The following is a 23,909-nucleotide window of genomic DNA, read 5'->3' as shown; positions in this document are numbered from 1 at the left end:
TGAATGAACAAACAAAAAAGGATTTAAAAGAATTATGCATAGTAACAAAATTGCTTTTCCATGGTTAACACAATTATACAGACCTCCTCAGTTAGCAACATTGTTCATTGGGCTGAGGATGTGACAGTGGGCTGTCTTTTTTTTAAGAACTGCTTAAAATATTTCTGTGTAACTTCTGTATTCTTCCCTCAAACACCTGCGAATGATAAAATGAGTGTGTTTGCTTTGTTCTAGGTGGTAGGTGGCATGACGTGGTGTATCACAACGTGCAGTTTTGACATTGATGTTGACTTATTGTTTCAGGAAAACTCTACCATTGGCCAAAAAATGTAAGTTGTCAAGGGACTTGCCGAAAAGGGGCCTTTCTCTCAAGTTATGTGATGTGTTCAATACCAATCATGTTTATAAGTGAAACTGGCATAAGAGGTCACCTGAGTTTTCAGGCATCTCTAGTCTTGAGAATGTTCTCTTCATATCCGTTCTGTCTTCTGCTTCTTGGTCTTCTAGCATCCATCCCTCCGCACTTCCCCAGTTACAAAACCTTTTCCCATCCTTAGCCTGAAAGCAACCAAGAACATAAGATGAAACGTTTAATGAATATAGTAGGAATATTTAGGAGCTCACACATACTGGAAGCTGCTGCTTCTGCTGCTTTCTTCTTCCTGCACTGTTTAAATGTTGGTATTTCTAAACAAAATAATAACAAGAAGAGTGTTTTCATTAACCCATGAATTTCATAAGAGGGAGCTTCAGACTACCCCTCCATGTGGTCAAGGAATGCGTCGGGGTGGGGTTGCAGGACCAAATCAGGATCAAGCCTTTGGTCAAGCATCTCTACACAGATGCTTTGATGTTCTAATGGAACTCCTTCTCACACCTATGAACAGAGGACATGGCTGATATGTGCATTGTGGGTGCAGCTCCTCATATTTCTCTTGAATGAGTTTGGTGGGGGGCATTTGAACCCCTCTAGTCAGAGTTATAAAAATTACCAAATTAACAGCATTCCAAGCATTGTTTTGGTAGTTTTAGGAATGTGGTAGACTAAACTGGGGGCTGGGAAACCCTATGGTCAGGGACCAAATCAGGCTCTTGAGACTGTCCCCACAGCCCATACCTCTTGCCAGACCTGCTCTGCTCCCTCCTCCACCGCTTTTGTCTGGCTGGAATGTGTCCTTGAACTGTGATAATGCCTCTTGCTTATCTAGATGGAGAGGTGGGGGGGGAGAGCAGGAGTAGAAACCTTGACTTTTGCAAAGATGGAATGTAGCCTTCTGCACAAAGGTGTCAGGCCCAGGATGAGACTCAGGAACCAGACCAGAGGTTGTAAGTAATTCGTGTTTTATTAGGGTAATGTCCAAGCAAAGACTGCATCTTCTCATGAAGCAATACAGGGATACAGGTCCTGCGGCATTGGGAGAGAGTTGACAGAGCAAGGGGCTGCTTCCCGCCTGTTCTTTAAGAAGGGGCCAAACGGGCGCGCAACTTTTCGCTCCTCCTTAACTGCTCCTCAGGTACTGCCCGCCTTCCCCCTGTTCTCTCCTGTCTTTTCAGCTGTCTGCGTGTGCGCAGTGAGGGGGGAAGCGTCGGCCCCTCCTCTTCTGAAGTTTCCGATTCCAGTATGGGGGATAGGGGAGGGGCTGATGGTAAACTGCCTGGTAAACTGTCTCGCCGCTTTTCTGCTGTGGGCAGCCCTCCCTCTTGCTCTGAGCTTCGGACAAGGGGAGGTGTGAGAATGTCCAGAGAGGATTCTGAAACTTCAAAGCTCTCAGGCTCCCCGTTGCTAGGTGACCCTATCACTGGCATTTCCTCTGTTTCGTCTTCACTCCAAAGGGGAGAAGTTCCTCCCCCTCCCCTCTGCCATCCATCTGAATCCTCTTCTGCCAACCCCCCGGGACCCCAGCTCTGCCTCTCGACAAAAGGTAAGAGTCTGTGGAGGCTGGTCCATAAGGGCAAATAAGGCTCTTTCCCACCAACCTCAGACTGCTTTCTTACTTACAGCTAATCAGAGGGTGGTGGTGCCTGTCATTGGCTCTGGTTCCATCAGTCATTGACTCTGGCTCCACCTGCTGTTGGTCTCCCTGCTTTCTGCCCCACCAGTCCCAGTGGGCACCAGTCTCCACTGGTAAGAGTTGTATCCATTGCCCCACCCACTTTTGCCTCTAGCCCTGCTCAACACTGGCATAATCTCTGCCCCCCCCCCGCCCAAAGGTTGTCCATGAAGTAATGTGGCCCTTAGGCTGAAAAGATCCCCACACTTGGAATCTAAGGGAGAGGTGACAGAGCAAGACCCACTCATTGGCTTCTCACTTTCCAGAACTGTCTTTCTCTGTTTCTACCTAGTTACTCTAACACTTAGGAAATATTGTGTAAAACAATTGGTGCTTCAGTTGGTTTTTTCCCCTTTTCCTATCCATAACCCCCTTTCATATCGCTGGTATAGCTCAATAGTTCCCCATCTTTTTTCCCCCACAGACCACTTGAAAATTCCTGAGGGTCTTGAAGCACTTAATTATTATTTTTTGCCTGTTGTAGTAATTGTAATGTGCTGTGTAGACACTGTATGATTTTTAATTGTATTCTTATTACTGCTTTTATCATATTGTATTACAGTTTAAAATTCCATAGAAGTGTCCTTCATAGGCACACTGTAGACCGCCTGAATGAAGCTCAATGGCCCCTAGTGGTTTATGGACCACAGTCTGGAAACTCCTGCTTTAGATTGTATGCCATTATCTGTAAACTGCCTTGAGCATATTGCCAGAAAGCTGCAGTGTAAATATGTCTGGGACTGTACTGTAAGAAACTTATTATTCTATCATGCTGTGCCTTGGAAAGCTCAGAACCGATTAGATTTGTCTCCCATCTGATCATTGGATCAAACTCATACTTGTTTAGCTTCAAGAATGGGGTGATCTCAGACCATTCCCTAAGCCCAAATTGAAAATATTTTATGAAGATTGAAAAATATTTTCTAAAAGCAAACAAAAACCTTTGAATGTTTTCTTGGCATATGTTTTTAATAAGAGCTTACGAATGTTCGTACATGTTACTCGTCTGTCTAAAGACATAAAAACGTGGCTCAAGCTCTGCAAATGGTTTTTTTAATCAACGCAGTTCTTAATTGCTTTGTGTGTTTTCACTTTTTTAAATCTAATACTTGATTTCAACCACTAGAGGGCAGTTTCAGGCTGGCCAATATTTTATTTGCGCACATTTTCCCTAAAGTATATCATCCTTCACTTCTTTCCAGTGCCTTGACTGAGAAAATTGTATCAGTCTTGCCCAGAATGAAATGCCCTCATCGCCTGGAGCCTCATCAAATACAGGGATTGGATTTCATTCACATATTTCCTGTTGTGCAGGTAGGTGCTCCTTGAAGGATTGCTACCCCCACTGTATAGTAGGCCACCTGATGAAAAGGAGGGAGATCCATATTGTAACCCCCAGCAGGTCTAATACATTGTGGCATGGTTTTGATCAGGGAAACCTAGCATGGGTGAAAGAATGTGTTTTCCTGATCGCAAACAAATGATTCTGTTAATGCAGATATAAGGAATGTGTGGTCCTTCAGATGTTCTGGGGCTCTAACTCGCATCTAGCTGGCATAGCCAGTTGCCAGGTACAATGGCAGTTGCAGTCCAGCAACATCTGGATGGCCAGCAGTTTCCCTTCACTACATTAATAATCTGGAATTCATCCTTTTGTAGCCTTGCACCATTTTCTTTTAAGCCAAAAACTGTTTGGAATGGGATCTGTCAGCACTGTTGCATGCAAAGTGTATTGGAAATATCTGCAGTTGCTCTATGGTTTGGTATCTGTTTGGATCCTGAACAAGTGTTAAGTTAGATACATTTACTGAACCTGCTTTTTAATTTGGGATATCAACTTCTTATTTTTAAACTTTTCTATCCCATCTTCTCTATATAAAAATAAGAGAGCATAGGCTTCCCCCCCACTGACAACTACAGCAGAGCAGAGCTGTAGATGTAAGATCCGGTCAGCAACTATTTTTGCCACTTTGACAAAGGGGAGAAAGGTTGGTTGACAGTCAAAATCTTTCCCCAGTGAGGCCAAATCTTTATTACGCCGGATACTCATCCATATCCCTTGTTTGTCTCTCCATTTGGAATTAAGGGAGGATGCATGTGACCTGTTTGCACCAAGTAGGAGCTGAATTTGACCTGAGATTGCTAGTTATTGCCTCCTGGTCTACAGCAATAAAATGATTTAAGATTGTCCTTTAGGTCACACTTCCTAAACCTCAGTCCTGTGTATTAGTAGTGTGTTTATGTTGGTGTTCCATTGGCATGCTAAGTCTTCAGGCAGTCTGATATGTAAGTGACAAATCTGGGAATTTCATACAGCCCAGTCGAGGGGTAGCCAACATCCTGCACTTCAGATGTTGCTGGACTACAATTCACATAATCCTTGACCGTTGGTCATACTGGCTGGTGCTGATGGGAGATGGAGTCCAATACCTGGAAGGCAGCATGTTGACCACCCCATACCCTAGTCCCTATAAAGCAGATTCACTCTCATTACAACATACGAACCTTCACTGTTCAGAGGAAAAGCGCAGCAGAGACAAAGTGAACCATGTCAGAAGTATGTACAAGGTAAAACAAAGGTGAAGACCTAATCTGCTTTCTGTCATATTTGTATCTCATTCTTCAGAGTAGCATATGCAACATTTTCCCCATTTTTATCCTCCTAATAACCCTGTGAGGTAATGTCTTCTCATTATGTGTCCAAAGTATGATAACCTCAGTTTCATCATTTTAGTTTCTAATGGTAGTTCTGGTTTAATTTGTTCTAACACCCAATTATTTGTCTTTTTCTGTTGGATTGCCTAGGGGGATTAGGAATAGGGGGCACTGTTTTACAGTGGTTCCATTCCTATCTCTCAGATAGGCACCAACGGGTAGCTTTGGGAGATGAGGTATCAGACGCTTGGCCTCTTAATTGTGGGGTGCCACAGGGCTCTATCCTCTCTCCCATGCTGTTTAACATCTATGTGAAACTGCTGGGGGCCATCATCAGGAGTTTTGGGCTGAAGTGTCACCAATATGCGGATGACACTCAGCTCTATCTCTCATTTAAGTCCTCACCAGAGTTGGCTGTGGATACCATGTCCAAGTGCCTGGAATCCGTAAATGGATGGATGGGAGAAAACAGGCTGAAGCTGAATCCCGACAAGACCGAGGTGTTGCTTGTGGGAGACAGAGGAAGGCTGGGTATTACGGACCTGATGCTTAATGGGGTGAGATTACCCCTGAAGGACCAGGTCCGCAGCCTCGGGGTCATTCTTGACTCCAGGCTGTCCATGGAGGCTCAGGTCTCGGCGGTGAGTCGGGCAGCTTGGTATCAGTTACATCTGATACGGAGGCTGCGACCCTACCTTCCTGTTCATCTGCTCCCACAGGTGATACATGCCCTGGTCTCCTCTCGCTTAGACTACTGTAATGCGCTCTACGTGGGGTTACCCTTGAACACGGTCCGGAAGTTACAGCTGGTACAGAATGCGGCGGCGCGCTTGATTAAGCACAGCCGTCGCCGTGACCATATCACGCCAGTGTTAATAGATCTTCACTGGTTACCAGTTGTTTACTGGGCCCAATTCAAGGTGTTGGTGCTGACCTTTAAAACCCTATACGGTTTCGGCCCAGTCTATCTGAAGGAGCGCCTACAGAATCACCAGTTATGCCGCCTGACAAGATCAGCCTCACAAGACCTTCTCTCGGTCCCACCGGTTAAAACAGCTAGGCTGGTGCGGACCAGAGAGAGGGCATTTTCGATTGTGGCCCCCACCCTCTGGAATTCCCTTCCTTTTGATCTCCGACATGCTCCCTCCCTGATGGGTTTTCGCCAAGCCTTAAAAACCTGGCTATTCAGGCGGGCCTATGGGATTGGGGAGGATTAATTTTATAAGGTTTTAAATAGAAATTGGTTTTAAATTTATTATGATTGTGTTTGCTTGTATTTTATTTTGTATTATGTACTGCTCTCTATTATTGTAAGTCGCCTAGAGTGTCCACTAACCTGGACAGATAGGCGACCAACAAATAAAATTTATTATTATTATTATTATTATTTATTTATTTATTTTTGCAGTCCATGGTATGCACAAAGCTCTCCTCCAACACCACATTTCAAATGAGTGGATTTTTCTCTTACCCGCTTTTTTCACTGTCCAACCTTCACATCCATACATAGAGATTGGGAATACCATGGTCTAAATGATCCTGACTTTAGTGTTCAGTGATACATCTTTGAATTTGAGGACCTTTTCTAGTTCTCTCATAGCTGCCTTCCCCAGTCCTAGCCTTCTTCTGATTTCTTGGCTATTGTCCCCTTTTTGGTTAATGACTGTGCCAAGGTATTGATAATCCTTGACAAGTTCAGTGTCCCCATTGTCATCTTTAAAGTAACTGAAATCTTCTGTTGACATGACTTTAGTCTTTTTGATAATCAGCTGTAGTCCTGCTTTTGTGCTTTCCTCTTGAACTTTCATCAGCATTTGTTTTAAATCATTACTGGTTTCTGCTAGTAGTATGGTATGGTCTGCATCTCTTAAATTATTGATATTTCTCCCTCCAATTTTCACACCTCCTTCATCTTAGTCCATTTCCGCTTTCCGTATGATATGTTCTGCATATAGATTAAATAAATAGGGTGATAAAATACACCCCTGTCTCACACCCTTTCCGATGGGGAACCAATTAGTTTCTCCATATTCTGTCCTTACAGTAGCCTCTTGTCCAGCGTATAGGTTGTGCATCAGGACAATCAGATGCTGCGGCACTCCCATTTCTTTTAAAGCATTCCATAGTTTTTCATGATCTACACAAACAAAGGCTTTGCTGTAATCTATACAGCACAGGGTGATTTTCTTCTGAAATTCCTTGGTCCATTCCATTATCCAACGTATGTTTGCGGTATGATCTCTGGTGCCTCTTCCCTTTCTAAATCCAGCTTGGATGTCTGGCATTTCTTGTTCCATATATGGTAAGAACCTTTGTTGTAGAATCTTGAGCATTACTTTATTTGCATGAGATATTAAGACAATAGTTTGATAATTACTGCATTCCGTGGGATCCCCTTTCTTTGGAATAGGGATGTATATTGAACGCTTCCAGTCTGTTGGCCATGTTTAATTTTCCATATTTCTTGACATATTTTAGTCAAAATTTGGACAGATTCATTCTCAGTAGCTTGTAGCAACTCTATTGGTATGCCATCTGTTGCTGGTGATTTGTTTCTTCCAAGTATTTTAAGAGCAGCTTTTACCTCGCATTCTAAAATTTGTGGTTAAACATAAGAACATAAGAAGAGCCTGCTGGATCAGGCCAGTGGCCCATCTAGTCCAGCATCCTGTTTTCACAGTGGCCAACCAGGTGCCTGGGGGAAGCCCACAAGCAGGACCCGAGTGCAAGAACACTCTCCCCTCCTGAGGCTTCCGGCAACTGGTTTTCAGAAGCACGCTGCCTCTGACTAGGGTGGCAGAGCACAGCCATCATGGCTAGTAGCCATTGATAGCCCTGTCCTCCATGAATTTGTCTAATCTTCTTTTAAAGCCATCCAAGCTGGTGGCCATTACTGCATCTTGTGGGAGCAAATTCCATAGTTTAACTATGCACTGAGTAAAGAAGTACTTCCTTTTGTCTGTCCTGAATCTTCCAACATTCAGCTTCTTTGAATGTCCACGAGTTCTAGTATTATGAGAGAGGGAGAAGAACTTTTCTCTATCCACTTTCTCAATGCCATGCATAATTTTATACACTTCTATCATATCTCCTCTGACCCTCCTTTTCTCTAAACTAAAAAGCCCCAAATGCTGCAACCTTTCCTCGTAAGGGAGTCGCTCCATCCCCTTGATTATTCTGGTTGCCCTCTTCTGAACCTTTTCCAACTCTATAATATCCTTTTTGAGATGAGGTTCTTCATCATACGGTTCCTCCATGAATGAATCTGTCATCCTGGCATCTCTTTTATAGCGTTCTTCAGTGTATTGCTTCCATCTTCTTTTTATTTCAGCTCAGTCAGTCAGTGTGTTCCCTCTGTTGATTATTCCACATCCCTACTCTTGGTTTAAATTTCCCTTTCATTTCTCTAATCTTTTTGAATAGGGCTCCTGTTCTACCCTTTTTGTTGTCCTCTTCTATTTCTACTCAGTAACTATTGTAATTGTTCTCTTTGTCCCTACGTACTAGTCGCTGTATTATTGCATTTAGGGTTCTGACCATGTTTCTATCTCCTTTTGGTTTTATTTTCCTTCTCTCTTTAACCTTTTTAAGAATTTCTTCAGTCATCCATTGAGGTCTTTCTCTCTTTTTAACTAGAGGCATTGTCTTTTTGCATTCTTCCCTGATAATAATAATAATAATAATAAAAATTTATTTCTAGGCCGCCTATCTGGCTGAATTAACGGCCACTCTAGGCGGCGTACATAGACTAAAATATAACATAGAGTAAAATATAACATATAATACTAAACAAAACCCCAGTAGTCTATAGACATCCCGAGCAGCAGGTTCACGCACACATACACACACACGGTCTCTGGCCCCTTCAGCAGCTGCTGCTTTTGCAGCTGGAGAGAGACAGGGCCCCACCCTTCGAGGCCAGGTGGAAATCAGCCAGAAATGCAGGGAGCAGGTCTTGCAGAAACTCACACAGGTAGATGGTCTCTGGCCCCTTCAGCAGTTGCTGCTTTTGTAGCTGGAGAGAGACAGGGCCCCGCCCTTCCAGGCCAGGTGGAAATCAGCCAGAAATGCAGGGAGCAGGTCTTGCAGAAACTCACACAGGTAGATGGTCTCTGGCCCCTTCAGCAGTTGCTGCTTTTGTAGCTGGAGAGAGACAGGGCCCCGCCTTTCCAGGCCAGGTGGAAATCAGCCAGAAATGCAGGGAGCAGGTCTTGCAGAAACTCACACAGGTAGATGGTCTCTGGCCCCTTCAGCAGTTGCTGCTTTTGTAGCTGGAGAGAGACAGGGCCCCGCCCTTCCAGGCCAGGTGGAAATCAGCCAGAAATGCAGGGAGCAGGTCTTGCAGAAACTCACACAGGTAGATGGTCTCTGGCCTCTTCAGCAGTTGCTGCTTTTGTAGCTGGAGAGAGACAGGGCCCCGCCCTTCCAGGCCAGGTGGAAATCAGCCAGAAATGCAGGGAGCAGGTCTTGCAGAAACTCACACAGGTAGATAATGTCTCTGACTGCATTCCATAGTTCTTCTGGTTCTCTGTCAACTAAGTTTAAAGCCTCAAATCTGTTCCTTATTTGATCTTTATATTTTTCCGGGATATTATTTAAATTGTATTTTGGCATTATGATTGCTTTGTTCTTCTTCTTTAGCTTTACTCTGATTTTCGATACGACCAGTTCATGATCTGTACTGCAGTCTACTCCTGGTTTTGTTTTTGCAGAAAGTATGGAACTTCTCCATCTTCTGCTACCAATTATATAATCAATTTAATTCCTATATTGACCATTTGGTGATGTCCACGTGTACAGTCTTCTTTTCGGTTGCTTGAAAAATGTGTCTGCAAGAAACAAATTATTGGCTTCACAGAATTCAATAAGTCTTCCTCCTGCTTCATTTCTGTCTCCTAAGCCCCATTTCCCCACAATTCCTAGTTCTTCTTTGTTCCCTACTTTTGCATTCCAGTCTCCCATGATTATCAGCACATCTTGTTTTGGTGTGTGATCAATTTCTTCCTGTACTTCTGCGTAAAATCTCTCCAATTCCTCTTCTGCGTTTGCTGTTGGAGCATAGACTTGATGATGGTTATAATAGGTTTCCCATTTAATCTCATTGATAGCACTCACTCAGACCTTGTGTTGTAGCTCCAATGTGCTTTTGCTACATCACTTTTCACTATTGAAGCAACCCCGTTTCTTGTTGATTTCTCATTTCCTGTATAAAATATTTTGTAGTTGCCTGATTGAAAATGTCCCATTCCCGTCCTTTTTAATTCACTCAAGCCAAGTATTGTAATGTTGATACGTTCCATTTCTTGCTTGACAATATCTAATTTTTGCCTGGTTCATGCTTCTCACATTCCATGTTCCTATTTTGTGCGTTGTACAACTCTGGACTCTCCTTTCGCATCTGTGACCCAGCTGCATAATTAGTCACAGTTCTACTCGTACTTGCCCTTTGTTCTTTCCCAGTAGCTCGGTGAGTGCCTTCCGCCCTGGGGGTCTCATCTTCCAGCACTATCTTGTGTTGCATTTTGGATACTCTGTTCATAGGGTTTTCGTGGTAAGAGATATTCAGAGGTGGTTTACCATTGCCTTCCTCTGAGTTTGGATTCATCTTAGTCTGGTGTTTCAGCTTTGACCATTCTGCCTTGGGTGCCCCTGCTAGGAATCTAGCCTCTTGGTCTGGACTCCTGACAGCATTGCTCTCAGCTTCTTCAACACTCTCAAACCTCCTCACCACTTTAAGGTGTGCAACCTAGAGGGTTCAGTGCCTAAATGTTTCAAAATATGAAAGACAAGTAACTCTAATATATGTAACACTTTCTTGAGAAATGTTTATAGAGTGTTGATTTTCCTTATTTTTTCTTGCCTTTTTGGTATCTTAATTCCTTCCTGTGTTTCATTAAAGCCAATAATTTCCCCCTTTTTTTTTTTACCCAGTGGCTGGTGAAACGTGCAATAGAAACCCGGGAGGAAATGGGAGATTATATCCGTTCATATTCTATATCTCAGTTTCAAAAAACACACAGCCTACCAGAGGTAAATGTTTGGCTCTATTTTTTGTAATTCAGAACTAGAGACAATTCATTTAACTGTCATTAAAATGGATAGAATTGATGCTAGCCTGCATCAGCTGATTTGGCTCATAGATTTGAGGGCATAAGCTGATGGACTGAACTTTATGAGCTGGTATTAGAGCAGAAAATTTTAGTGGAGTAATTCAGTGCAACTCCTTATGTATTAAATGCCGAGTTGTACATCACAAAGGTAGATGAATTTGCAGTGCATCCAAGTGCATTCATCGGATACTCTGAGAAGCTGTTATTGAAAGCTCGTTGAGGCAATACTCTTCTCCAGTATTAACATGAGTCACTTTTTTCCTTAAAGTTGTTTTCTCAAAATATATTTGAATATGTTTAACTTTTCATGTTGTTGTGCATAACACAAACCTACATTGTACAAATGCCAACACGTTTCACATTCTTAAAAATCTAGGATTAAAAGGTGGTTGCCAGTTTATAATGCATGCCTTAATATAACATTTGCCCATTAAAATAAAATGGTTCAAATTTTAAGACCTGTGTTCTGGGAACTATCACTCTCATTTAAAAAAGTGCAATTGAAGATGAATGTATCTTCCTGTGTCTGATGGTGTGTCTGTAATCTGGTGAGCATCTGTCTCTGCATCATTTGTCAGAAAATTGAAAGTGATGATAAAGATGTCAGTGCTGGAAGATGTTTTGAAATTCTTTCTCCCTGTTGGACCAAATTCCTTCCAGTGTTTTACTATGAGCCCCATTTATCAAGTGTAGAATGCAACAAGTGACAGTACAATCCTATGTATGTCTACTCAGATGTAAGTGTCATTGAGTTCAGTATTTAGGATTGCAACCTCAATGTGGTTTGTGTAGGGGGTATTTCTGGAGTTCACCTTGTAGCTGGAGACTAAAAGTAGCTGCTGTGGTGCAGAGTGCCAGGCTCTGGCTAGCTCATCCTGGATAAGGATAATCTGGCCACAGTAATCCGTGCCTGAATTACTTCTATTCTAGACTATTATAATGCACTCTACATTGAGCTGCTCTTGAAGTCAGTTTGGATATTAGAACCTTTGCAAAATGTGACCAGGTATTGACTGGTCTGGTGGTACAAGACCATATAACAGCAGGTCTTAAAGATCTGTAGTGACTGTTTATTTGCTACTGAGTCCAATCCAAAATGCTAGTATAACCATGTAAAGCCCTAAACAGATTAAGACTGAGATATCTGAAGGAGTGTGTCTCCTGATATTGTCCCCCTATTGTCCCTCTCTGCCAGGGAGGCTTTTCTGGATGTGGCATCACCAAATGAATCCTTTTCATTTGGTGATTTTGGTACCAGGACTTGAGATAAGGCTTTCTTGGTGGTAGCACCCTAGTTGTGTGACTCAAGGTTAGGCTAGGACTTGCATTAGCCACCTTTCTCCATCAGCTGAAAATGTTTTTATTCTGCCAGGCCTTCTGAAGTCTATATATGGCCCATGATTAATTGTATTCTGCTGCAACATTGGTTGCATTTTGTATATTTGAGCATCACAGCTTTAGAGAAGTTGAGGTATCGACTAACCAATATTTGTTGTTACTGTTGAGGTTAAGCTTGTGTGCGTGTGTATGTGTATGCATGCATGTGTTTTTACAGTTATCTTAATTGTTTTGCAGGATGATGACTTCATGCAAAGAAAAGAAAAGGCTGTCAAAGCAGCTAGTGAGATCTCTGTAAGTGTGACATGGAGCGATGTGGGTTTTCTGACAACTTTTCCAAATGCTCCAAATAAATAGGAATTTGATTTATCATTGTTTGGATTATGTATATATTTTGGTTTTAATTAACTAGCCCTCTTTATTTCCCCTCCCTTTTAAAGATACATAGACCATGTGTATCTATGATATATTTGTATTACTGCTTCCTAAGAAGAGTAACTCTTTTTTTCAACTGCCATACATGAGGTTCCCAGGAGATTGCCCAGCCAAGCAGTGACCAGAACCAGACCTGCTTACCTGGAGCTAAGTGGAAGGCTCACGTGCCTTCAAAGCATATCATGGGACCAAAGAGTTTGGTTTAATTTGGCCTTGACTTGCCCTTCAGACCTGTCTTGCTCCCTGTTTGTCCTCTGCCTTTGTTCTGCTTTTGTCTGCTACCCTGACTTCTTCATTTCCTTCCATTTGTATCCCATTTTTTCCCATCATGGAAACCAAACTTGTGATTCCCAGGAAGTTACCCATCCAGGTACTGGCCAGATCCGGACCTGCTTAGCTTCCCCGAGGTCAGCAGTGGGGAACCTCCATCTAATTAGGCCCGCGAAGCCATTTCCCCCCAAACCACACCTACCCAGCCAAGACCTGACATCATAAGTGGTGTTCACGTGTGGGGCAGGTAAAGACATGGCTGGGATTGGCTACACTAGAGAGTTTCCCATTGCATAGGGAGTTCCCTATCTCAACTGATGGGCACCAAGAGCAGGCCCCTTTGAATCCCATTTGCAGGCGCAAACAAACATCAAAGCTGTTCCCACTCAGCACTGATCAGCTGATAGGTGATGAGAGGGAGCTCTTTTGAATCATCACCTGCCATAATGACATCTGTTGATTGACATGTGGGTAGCCACACCCCTATGTCAGAGTTGGCCGGCCTGACAGCCAGATCCAATCCCTCACCCCTGGACTCCCTCACCCCTGGACTAGGTAATGGATTCAAATAATGGTGGTGACAGCTGCTTGTTCATTGCCATATCTCGGTCCCATTGTGCTCTAAAGAAAGAAGCTGTAGGTCTTTGTCCTTGCTGCAGCTGACTAGCAGATTCTGGGCCTTATTAAGTACTTACCCAAATGAATGAAAGCATCCTGTCTAGCTCAGCTGACAACACCTGGGAGTCTCCCACCTTCTGCTGCCATGTACATTTAGATGGGGTTGCAGTTATTGCTAAACTGTTGGTGACACTCTGTAATGTTTAAAAATGCTTCTAGACAAGAATTAACAATGTTGTGCAATCTTATAGCCAGGGCAAATGGAAGATTTAGAGGGATACCAGTTAAGAGATGAACACAGTAGTACAGTAGGTCTTATGTTACTTTCTGCTGGGAAGAGATTTTGCTTCTCTCATCCTCAGTAAACAAATAATATGTTTGTCTCTTCTGTTCTTTATGAGATCTGCTCTCTCAAACTAAACATGTTGGGTGCTACTCAGTGCAAGTCCTATTCAGAGTAGACCCATTGAAGTTAATAAATGTGGCTAACTAAGGTTTATTAATTTCTATAGGTCTACTCTGAGTAGGACTTAGTTGAATTCAACCCATTTAGTCAGAGAAAAGTTCAGCTAAGTTTAAGTATGACTCATTGCCTGTTGTGGTTGTAATTTCAGTCTTGGGTTGCAATCCTATGCATCCTTACTTGGAAATAAGCCCTACTGGACACTGGGCGTTATTTCTGTGTTGGGAAGAAATGTTGATCAATTTGATTATTTCCACATATTGGTAACACAGATTTTGACGCAACAGGCAGAGGCATGCCCTTACGTGGCAGAAAAAGAGAATGCTTCTTTTAAGGTTGAATAGGCATAGCTCAGTAAAGGGTATATGTCTAGCACACATCTCTAGGTAGAGAGAGACCCATACATGAAACGTTGAAGAACTGCTGCAAGTATAGACAATACTGAGCTAGAAATACCAATGGTCTGACTTGGTATAAGCTTCTTATGGTCTTACGAAGGTATGTGCCATCTGTTTTGAATAATTTTTTTTCAATCTGCCCAATTAATCAAGCGCACCGTTTTAGTTGGTTAAACGTTCAGTTGATTTAAACATTGTAGCTTTGCTTCTGCGTAAACTTGTATGGGATTGTGCAATAAATTGGTTCCTTTCTTACTAGCAGGAGATTCACTATGACAAGATTTGAGTGCTCTGTTCCTATAGATTGCGTTGCTCCATTATAATACCGTATTAATTTTAGTTTGATATGTCTTGCGACTCTTAGAAGCTTGATATTTTGATATCTATTGTACTCATTTTTGAATACTAGCTATATATATTCTTTCTCTTGTCTCTCTTTGTCTGATGCAATGTCAGTTTTAAAACGCCACACAAAATTGGACATCATGCTGCTGTGAATTCAGAAATGCAGAACTTTGAATGGCTTCCATTGCATCTCAACTGATGTACTATAGTTGAAAAAGATTTCCCACTTGCAAATCTGCCAACATTGATCAAAACATTTTAAAAAAAGGGTAAAAAGCTCTTGACATATCTTCCTCAGGCAGAATCAACAGAGTAGAGAAGCCAAGTCGTGAAAACAATGATCTCGTTTGTCATTGTATCTCGGAGAGAGTAAACTGCCTTTGTCATTGTGTCTGGAAGGAAATGTGGAATGTCATCAGAAGGAGTTCAGGCACTGCTTTTTTACAGTAGTTCTTTTTGACAAAGAGTGTCTGGCATTGGTGATGAGTGGTTTTTTTATAGCACTATACAAGAACGCTGGCTGCACTGAAGTAGTTTAAAAATATATATACTTGAACTTTTTGTAGTAACTTTTTTGGCATGTTCTTTCCACCACCACTTTGAATCATGCACTAGTATTGTATATACTGCTTGTCTCAAACTGATTATACCCCTGGTTCTGTTGTACACCATTTCAAAGTAGCCTTTCCTGCAATAAGAAAGCAATAGGTGGCTGTAAGAATATGGGGATGATGAATGACTTGGTGTTTGTTTGTTTTTAAAAGTACTATTAAGTCATAGTCGACTTGAAGGCATATAACAATATATCTATTTTCCTTGTGAAAAACCTACTGGGGGCTGGGTAGATGGTGGACAGGGCTAGAGACAAAAAGTGGGTAGACCAATGAATGGTCCCTTTGTACAGTAGACTGTATTTCAACTGCACAAAAGTCAAACTCTTCATTGTCCAGGCAAGAAGTGGCATTATCAAACCTGCTGCTCAGGATGTCTGTAGGTATTGGAAGAAGCAAAGATTACCAGTGTTGAAACAATGATCCTCCAACATCAACTTTGCTGGACTGGCCATGTTGTTTGAATGCCTGACCACCATCTTCCAAAGCAGCTACTTTACTCCCAACTTAAGGATGGAAAACGGAATATCAGTGGACAGCAAAAGAGGTTTAAAGATGTTCTCAAAGCTAATCTAAAAAAATGTAATATAAGCATCGAGAACTGGCAAGCCTTGGCCCACGAGCGTCCCAGTTGGAGGTCGGCCATTATCAAAGGTGCTATGGACTTTGAAGAAGCACGAGTACAGGGTGAAAGGGACAAACAAGCTAAGAGGAAGGCACGTCAAACAAATCCTCATCATGACCATCTTCCATCTGGAAACCTATGTCCTCACTGTGGGAGGCTGTGTGGATCCAGAATTGGCCTCCACTGTCACGGACCTACCGTTAAAGACCTTATCTTGGAAGACAATCTTACTTGGCCAAGAGAGATCCCCAGTGAATGAATGAATGAACTGGGAATATTTTTAAGGAGTTCTTTTGGGGGTCAAGATTTAATTTTAGAGGTGCACTTTTGCTGTTTTAGGGAGTATAGCTTTGTATTTTTATTGTTAGACATTATTATGAAGTATGTGGAGATTGCTTAATTTTATTGTATATTTATAGAGATGTTTTCATTAGTTTATTGCTTATGACTGGTTTGATTATATTTTGTTTTATTTTTGTAACGGTTAGAATGAATCATGTAATTTTTTGACATTGTAAGCCGCCTTGAGCATGGCTCAGCTGTGGAAAGGCAGCATACAAATAAATGGTAATAATAATAATAGTTCGAGGACACATTCCAACCAGACAAAAGAAATTGAGGGTGTGAAGCAGGGCCAGTGAGGAGTGTGGTCTAGGGGAAATGGGTGTGGCCTGGAGAGAGTCCTGAGGGCCAAATAGAGAGGCCCAGAAGGCTTCATTTGGCCCCCAGGCCTGAAGTGCCGCATCCTGATCTGTCTTGTGCACATATGATCTTAAGCCAGAAGCCAAATTCTCATAAGGTGGATTCAACTTATGAGTGTCCTTATTAGAAGTTAATAACAAGGAAGACTGCCTCAGCTGCCTTTGACTACTTGCAAGGAATAGGATGATGATGTTTTAGTTGGGATGGCCCAAGCTATAATCTGAAGCTCAAGTGAATTCATAGGATCCAAGTATTGAGCACATTGGGTCCAATTTATTCATTTTGTCTTAAATCTAAGTAACACTTTTATTTTTGTTTGATTGTTAATGATATGCTAGAAGCTTGTTCTTCATTGCCCCACCCCAAATATGTTCAACTGATTTTCCTTTCCTATGAACTGGCTAAAGTAGCCATAATGAAGAAGGTAGTAATTAAGCATAATTATTCTATAAGAGGCTATAAGTGGAATTAACAAACAATTAACTACAGTTTCGAAATTAATCCTTATCCGTTGGATTATGCATTTTAAAAAAAAACACCAGGATTTTTTCTGACAGTGTTTAAGATGCCTTGTAGATATGTCTGAGATTAGGCTGAGTAAATTTGTGTGTATTAGATTAGCCATATTGTTTTAAACAACACAGGAACGTGACTATGAAAGGTGAGAAAGTCTAGATCAGTAACCAACTAAAAAGTTGTGCTAGCACAAAGATTAGCGCTAGCGCAGTGGTATTTCCTTCTTCTCCCATGCGGGCCCTGAACCATCCCCAAATCTGCTCTGGAGGGTTGAGGAACCCTCAGAACAGAATTAGGTAGTGTGTTGGGGGAGGAGAGTGGGAGATTGTTCCTTTGTGGAAAGAGAAATCTTTGGGCAATCAACACTACATTGAATACAACCCCAAACAAGGAAGGTTGTTATTGGGTTAAAATTGACTCCGTGTTGTGATCTGCCACTCGCCCCCGGGAGAATGTCCCAAGGTATGAGGTTTCTGTGGAGGAAGAAGGAAGTTGAGATTGGATTGCTTACTGTCCATTTGAAGTTTGAGATATTGTATTCATTTTGTTGTCTTTCAGGAGGTCTACAAGCCACAAAGGAAATATCAACGGCGAGCAGGAGCAGAAAAGTTAGTAGACGAGGAGTCTAAAGTTCATGCTACCCTTCTGGAATATGGCAGGTATATTAATCATGTTAAAGAGCAGTGATTTTTAAGATCTGGGGGATCCTGAGGTTCCCCGGAAGCATATAAAGGACTGGCAAGAAGATCAGTAATGGCAGGCAGCATCTGTCTGTTAGGCTGCACACACAGGCCCAACCTGCACATCACATTAGTTATGTAACTGCTCTTAAATGCGGTGTTTGTGTTTTTTGTTTTGTTCAGTATTTACAAATAGCAAGCACAGGGGTCCTAATCTGGGACCCTGCAGGTGGGGAGCAGGGGGCTATAACCTTCCCATCCCCTACAACTGCAGATTGTACTGAGAAAAAATGTCCCATTTGTTTAATTAGTTGTGTTTAACTGTTTTATTGATAATTTTTTTAAAAAATTGTAACCTACTTTTTTTACATTTTTACATTCAAGTGGTATATAAATGTTGTTAAATACAATATGCTTAAGTGGAACCTTCTTTGGCCATGGAAGCTGCAGGTGCTGAGGCCCTGATCCAGATTGGGCCTGCAGTGGAAGCAAAGGGTTAAGGCTCCCTATGTTCCATGCTAGGTTCCTGGTTGGGCCCCCACAGTGGCTATTTATAAAACGCATGCACACACCAGTAGTCAGTCCAGTGTGGAAAGAGTTCCCTAAAGGTCCTGTGTGTTTTCACACTTTCTTTGTTAATATTATCTGTTTATGAATGAAGTGATTGGGCTTCATTTACATTATGCAAGCACTGCATATGTAACTATAGAATTTTAGAGACTGGAAGTAACCTTACTTAATTGAAGCATAATCCTTCCTTCCAAGCTGTTCCTTCACAAATCAGTTTACATAATCCAGGTAAAACAGCAAATAGTTCTACGAATGCTTACAAATGCGCTAGTAGGTTGTTTGTTGGATGTTGGTGCCACTGTGGTTTAGTGGTTAGAATGTCAAATTAAGACTAGGGAGACAAGTTTAAAACCTCTTCAGCTGTCAATACATTTTGTTAAATAAAATAAAGTTCCCTAGATACTCTTGAACCAGTAACAATACCTTTGCTTGCCTACTTCACAGGGTTGTTGTGAGGAAAAAGTGGGGTGGAGGAGAACCATGTGTATCACCTTCAGCTTAGAAGAAAGGTGGGATGTAAATGTAATTAATAATCTTGCCTTTGGATCAAGTTCTTGAAAACAAAAGTCACACCACAACAAATTTTGGTGCCAAAGACCTCTTGGGTTTGTGGCAATAGACTAACATAGCTAGTCTTTTGGAATAATCTAGGTATTGTGGAGACAGCATGAAAAAGTAGTATCATGTTCCTTGTCAAGAAGTTGTTATAAAACATCTTAATATTTTTGTCTTACTAGCTTTTCTACTGCAGTCTTGTAGTCATACGGGTGGTTTGCACATTATGCTGAGCCACAGTATGCTTTAAACTATGGCCCAATTGTCTTCTCCTCCCTATGGCTTAATGTGACTTCCAAACCAAATCGTATTTTCAAATTCTTCATCTGTTTCTTTATCCCTCCTCTTGGTTTTACTGAATATTTCTTGTGAGTATTTTTCCGTTTGTGTAAGAGTGGTGTTTTTTCCCTTTAAGTTGGTTTTGGAATTTAAATTTGTATCTTTCTTATTAACATGCCTTCATGTTTGGTACTTAATAGTGCTGTTGTTAATAACATTTGCAGTGACTGCCTTTTTTAAATGCAAACAGTTGCAGGGACGGGGAGTCTGTGGGGAAAAAAGCCTCACGTTGCCCTCGCTCTGAAGCTCCTGCCAAAGTGTATTTGGTCCCAGGCTATGGTCTGAAGGCACATGAGGCCAGTACCCTGCTGAAGCTAAGCAGGGTCTGGTATGGTCACTGCCTGAATGGGCGACTGCCTGGGAACCACATGTAAGCCACCTTGGGTTTCTATCATGAAAAGAAAGGTGGGGTATAAATGTAATAAATAAATAAATATTTGGAAGCAAATTGGAATGCGCACATCCAAATATTCAGCTTGATTCTCAGCAGAATGCACATCCACATTCAGATTGTTAGTGTGGCACTCTTCCCCCTCCTCATCCATAATATTAATGCTAGGTGTTCATCCAGCGTCCAGTTATGCTAACATTTTGTCAAACTACTTGAGCTTGGAGATCTCCTTTCTTAAATTCTCTTGCCTTATGGGCCCTCCCCTTAGCCCAAGACTAATAACGTGCTTGTAGGCTTTCCAATGGAGATTATTGTGTACAGTTATGTGCACCCAGATGCTGTTTGCAAGGAAATGTGTACTGGGCTACTAATCTAACTTTAGAATAGGAATAGATCAATATATCACAGACCTCCCTGGCCACCCTCGGGGGTGTCATTAGGAAGAACTGCTGGGTATTTTTTTTTTTTGAGATTCCTTCTTCCCAAATCAGATTGGGATGAGAGGAGTACTGGGGATGTAATCATCCCCATAAATCCGTCAGTGAAGGTTCTCTGGAAGAGGCCATTCAACTCGGCTAGCCTGCTAGGAAAATGAGGGTCCTACCTGCCTTTGGATTTTGTATTCCCCTCCAAGTAAACAGCGATAAGGGCCTTACCCACTGTGTGAGAACTACTGAGTTGCTCCCAGCTCTTCATTAAGACTGAATTGGGCAGCTTATTATTCTCCACTATATTGAACAAAATCTGTTAATTGCAAATATTTAGGCACTTCAGATAGAGAATGGCCCAATTTACAAAACTGGTTGCTCACTTGATTGGTAATTGCTTCCCAACAAATCTGTTTTCAAATTGCCAGTTACTTGTTACTTTTTTGTTTCACTTGTGGCCTTGCCTTTATACCAATTTTTCCTCTGGGATATGTCTGAAAACATGCTAGGAACAGCTGGGACAATCTGCAATTGGTTTTAGATGGAATAGGGCTACTTTTCTGGAGTTTGTCTTGAAAAAGGAGAATTGTATTAATGAGGTATAAACTCTAGAATAGTGGTGGGGAACCTTCAGCTCCCCATTGGCCCCCCAGGCCACTTTGGATATCTAGTTGCAAGTGGCATTTATATTCCTTGTTTTTATCTCATGCCCATGTTTGGTTGCCCTTGAATAATACCAGTTTATTTAGTGTACTAGTAGATTTTGAACTTCTTTTGTTTTTAACCCAACATCAACTTTTCCACAGATGCCTGTCATGCAGTAAACAGCTGCTTGTAGCAAGGCCAGAATCTGGAACTAAGAAGAACACTCTGTAACCTCAAGCAATTGCACTAAATATTCAGTGATAGCACACCGGACTGCACAGGCAGCAGTGCTAGGAATGCTTAATGGATTCCCCATGCAAGCTCGGCTGCTAGTAGAGCCTATCTGCTACTACAGCTTTTACAGCTTGGTATCATTTGGATGGGCACTGAAGTGGAATCAACCTGTGGCAGCATTTGGCTGGGCTAGATTTGGTTTGGTTGTGCCACCCCAGGCTCTGCTGCAAGTTCTCATCTGTCTTTGGATTCTTCTTCAAGTTCCCAACCAGACAGATGAGCTGTAGAGACTGAACGCTACTCCTGGACAGCACTGACTTCTCCTGCCCATTGAGTAAACAGTTGTCCCTTTTGACTTTTCTCTCTTCCCTCCCCCGCAGCATTCTAGCAATTGCTTTTGGTCTTTGTGTGTGTGTGCTGCAAGTGTGCAAACAGAAACAACAAAGATTTGATTTGTCTAATTCCCCTTTAAGTTGGTGTCCATCACCATACCATGTGGGAGTGAATTCCACAGTTTTATGTACAGTGTGAAGTACTTAATTAAGTCTGTCCTGAATCTCCCACCAGTTAGCTTCATTGGATAACCTTGGGGTCTAGTGTTATAGAAGAGGGAGAAAAACATTTCTCTATCCATTATTGCAACACCATGATCTACTATCACGATACCGTGCATGGTTTTAAAAACAGAGACTCAAATGTTGTAGCCTTTCGTCATAGCAGAGTTGGTACAGCCATCCCCCTGATAATTTTGGTTGCCCTTTTCAACGCTTTTTCATTCTGCCAGGAATGGTTGTTTTGGTTTTCAGACTAGGGTCTTTTTCCAGCTCTACCTGGAGATGCCCAGGATTGAATTTGGGACCTTTTGGCATGCACAGCATGTGCTAAGCCCTTCCTCAGTCTGCTCTGTTTTATAGATTATGCAGCACATTAAAACCTGCTTGCCTGAGTATAGCAGCACTACTCCCTTGTGGGAAGGTGAAATACAGCAGCAACAGAAGGAGATGTTTAAACTAGAACTCCAGCGGAAAGGGCACGTATGGAGAAAGCAAATAAAACTAAGGAGGGTGGTAGATTAATGCCTTGGAGGGCAGAAGGGAAGTGCTCTTGGAATTAAAACGGGGTTTCATTAGCAAGTCAGCAGCAAGGCTGTGAACAGCACTGTCCTCAAATGCAAGGCAACCCTCCTTTTTTTTCTTGGACCTGCTGCACTGCAAAGGTTTAGAAAGCACTGTGAAGAGATTGATGATGAAATGCACTGCTGTAACAGCAAACAAAATTTATTCGTTAATGGTATATAAATTACAAAATGTATTCATGGTTTTCTTTTGAGCATACAACTAATCCCAAGCTTTTATTGTTGTTTTCTAAAAAGCATTGAGACCTGACCTTGGCATGTTTGAAGAGGTACATTTTTATGAAGTAAAAGTGAATCCAGCTGCAGAATTTTGATTTGTTTTTCATCCTCTTTTCTAGGAGATATGGATTCAGCAGACAAGGGAAAATTGAGAAGGTAAGGTTGTTTCTTCATCAAAAATCTAGACAAAGGAATATTTATTTATTTATTCTGACAATTTAAATACTGTTGAATACAGTTGCCTCTAAGCAGTGTACAGGAGACTCAATACACTAAAACTAAAAATGAGTTTAAACTATAAGATCAGAAATCAATTAAAAATATAGGTTGTGTCCAACAAAGTCATCCTGTTAGTGCAAGGACTTCCACCTGCACAATGGGACTTTCTTTCCTTCTGTGCCCCCTAGATATGTTCCGCAAAGTTGGGGGAACCCCATAACAGATTTGTAGGATGGGGAGGCATGCAGGAAGAAGAGAGAGAGAGGCAGTCCAGTTGCACAAGTAGAAGTCCTTGCAGTAATGGGACAGCTTCTTTAGATACAATCCTATATGTATTGGATGAAATGCTAGAAACTGAGATAAATGTTTGTAAAAAAGGTGTGATGCAGCAATTTTTAGATGTTTATAATATTTGTACACCACTCTATTAATTTGTTGCTTTTTTCTAGGCCACCAATTTTTTCTTGTGTTGTCATCGCGTAGGAATTAAAATAAAATGCAGTTTGAACTCTGGTGCCTCTGTATTCAACAAATTTTGGGTAGCAGGAAAGCGTAGATCTGTGCATGATGTCCAGTACTGAGTTTTTGTTTGGGGGGGCTTGTCAAAATAGCTACCATTTGGAGCCAATTTGACAGTTGTCACTGTTCTGGGAAAGGGCCACCAGCATTCTCATTATGTATGTATGTTGTTTTTATTTGTCAGTATTTGTAATCGGTCCTCCATCCAAAGGTCCCAGGGTGGCACATAGTACATATTAAAATAATCTCTGACAATAAATAAAAAAATGAAAACCAACGTAACTCAGCATAATAAAACTTAGTAACCATCACAAATAAAAATTCACAGGCATCAGAAAACAAAATAAAAACATTCTGTTGTTGTCTTGGGAACCACTAGCAAGCACTTGAGGCCTGCAAAACAGAGTTTCATATTGACAGTCATTTACTGCACCAGTGAAAGAAATGCTTCCTAACGTTTAAAGATAATCTTAGCAGAGGGGGGACGGCGGCTGGGGATGAACTGACCAGTGTCAGTTAAATTAGTTCTGGAGAATGAAGAGCACTTTATTGTAGAAAGTGAAGTTGTAAGTGAAGTTATGGAAACAAATGCATAAATACCTTAGAAATTCACCTGACAATCAGGCATATGGCATATGTCACCTGTGCAGAATGTACAAGCATTGCTATGTTGTGAAAGGGACTGAAGTCTCATGGAGCAGACATATTGTTCCTAAAGCTGTATTTCTCTCCTTCTGTTGAGTTCTATAAAATATGGTCACAACTCTACATCATATCCTGTTGACCTTGTACACTAGTTCCTCAGACTGTCGAATGTTTGTTTGTTTATTTATTTATT

At 41.7% G+C, this 23,909-nt stretch overlaps 1 protein-coding gene across 2 annotated transcripts in view; it reads left to right on the top strand.

Annotated features, from left to right (window-relative positions):
* The window catches only part of CCDC93 (coiled-coil domain containing 93), a 90,196-nt gene that overhangs the window by 8,059 nt on the left and 58,228 nt on the right, over positions 1 to 23,909 (top strand). For both annotated transcript variants that reach the window (XM_061608967.1, XM_061608968.1), the window contains exons 3-8: positions 235 to 329; positions 3,254 to 3,365; positions 10,638 to 10,736; positions 12,392 to 12,448; positions 17,696 to 17,796; positions 22,453 to 22,489. In XM_061608967.1, the coding sequence (XP_061464951.1) occupies positions 235 to 329; positions 3,254 to 3,365; positions 10,638 to 10,736; positions 12,392 to 12,448; positions 17,696 to 17,796; positions 22,453 to 22,489 (501 nt within the window). The remainder of the gene's footprint in view (positions 1 to 234; positions 330 to 3,253; positions 3,366 to 10,637; positions 10,737 to 12,391; positions 12,449 to 17,695; positions 17,797 to 22,452; positions 22,490 to 23,909) is intronic.

The sequence above is a fragment of the Rhineura floridana genome, chromosome 2 (assembly GCF_030035675.1).
Source record: "Rhineura floridana isolate rRhiFlo1 chromosome 2, rRhiFlo1.hap2, whole genome shotgun sequence".
NCBI lineage: Eukaryota > Metazoa > Chordata > Lepidosauria > Squamata > Rhineuridae > Rhineura > Rhineura floridana.
Note: the sequence above shows the minus strand (reverse complement) of the source record. Positions and strands in the feature narration are given on the sequence as shown.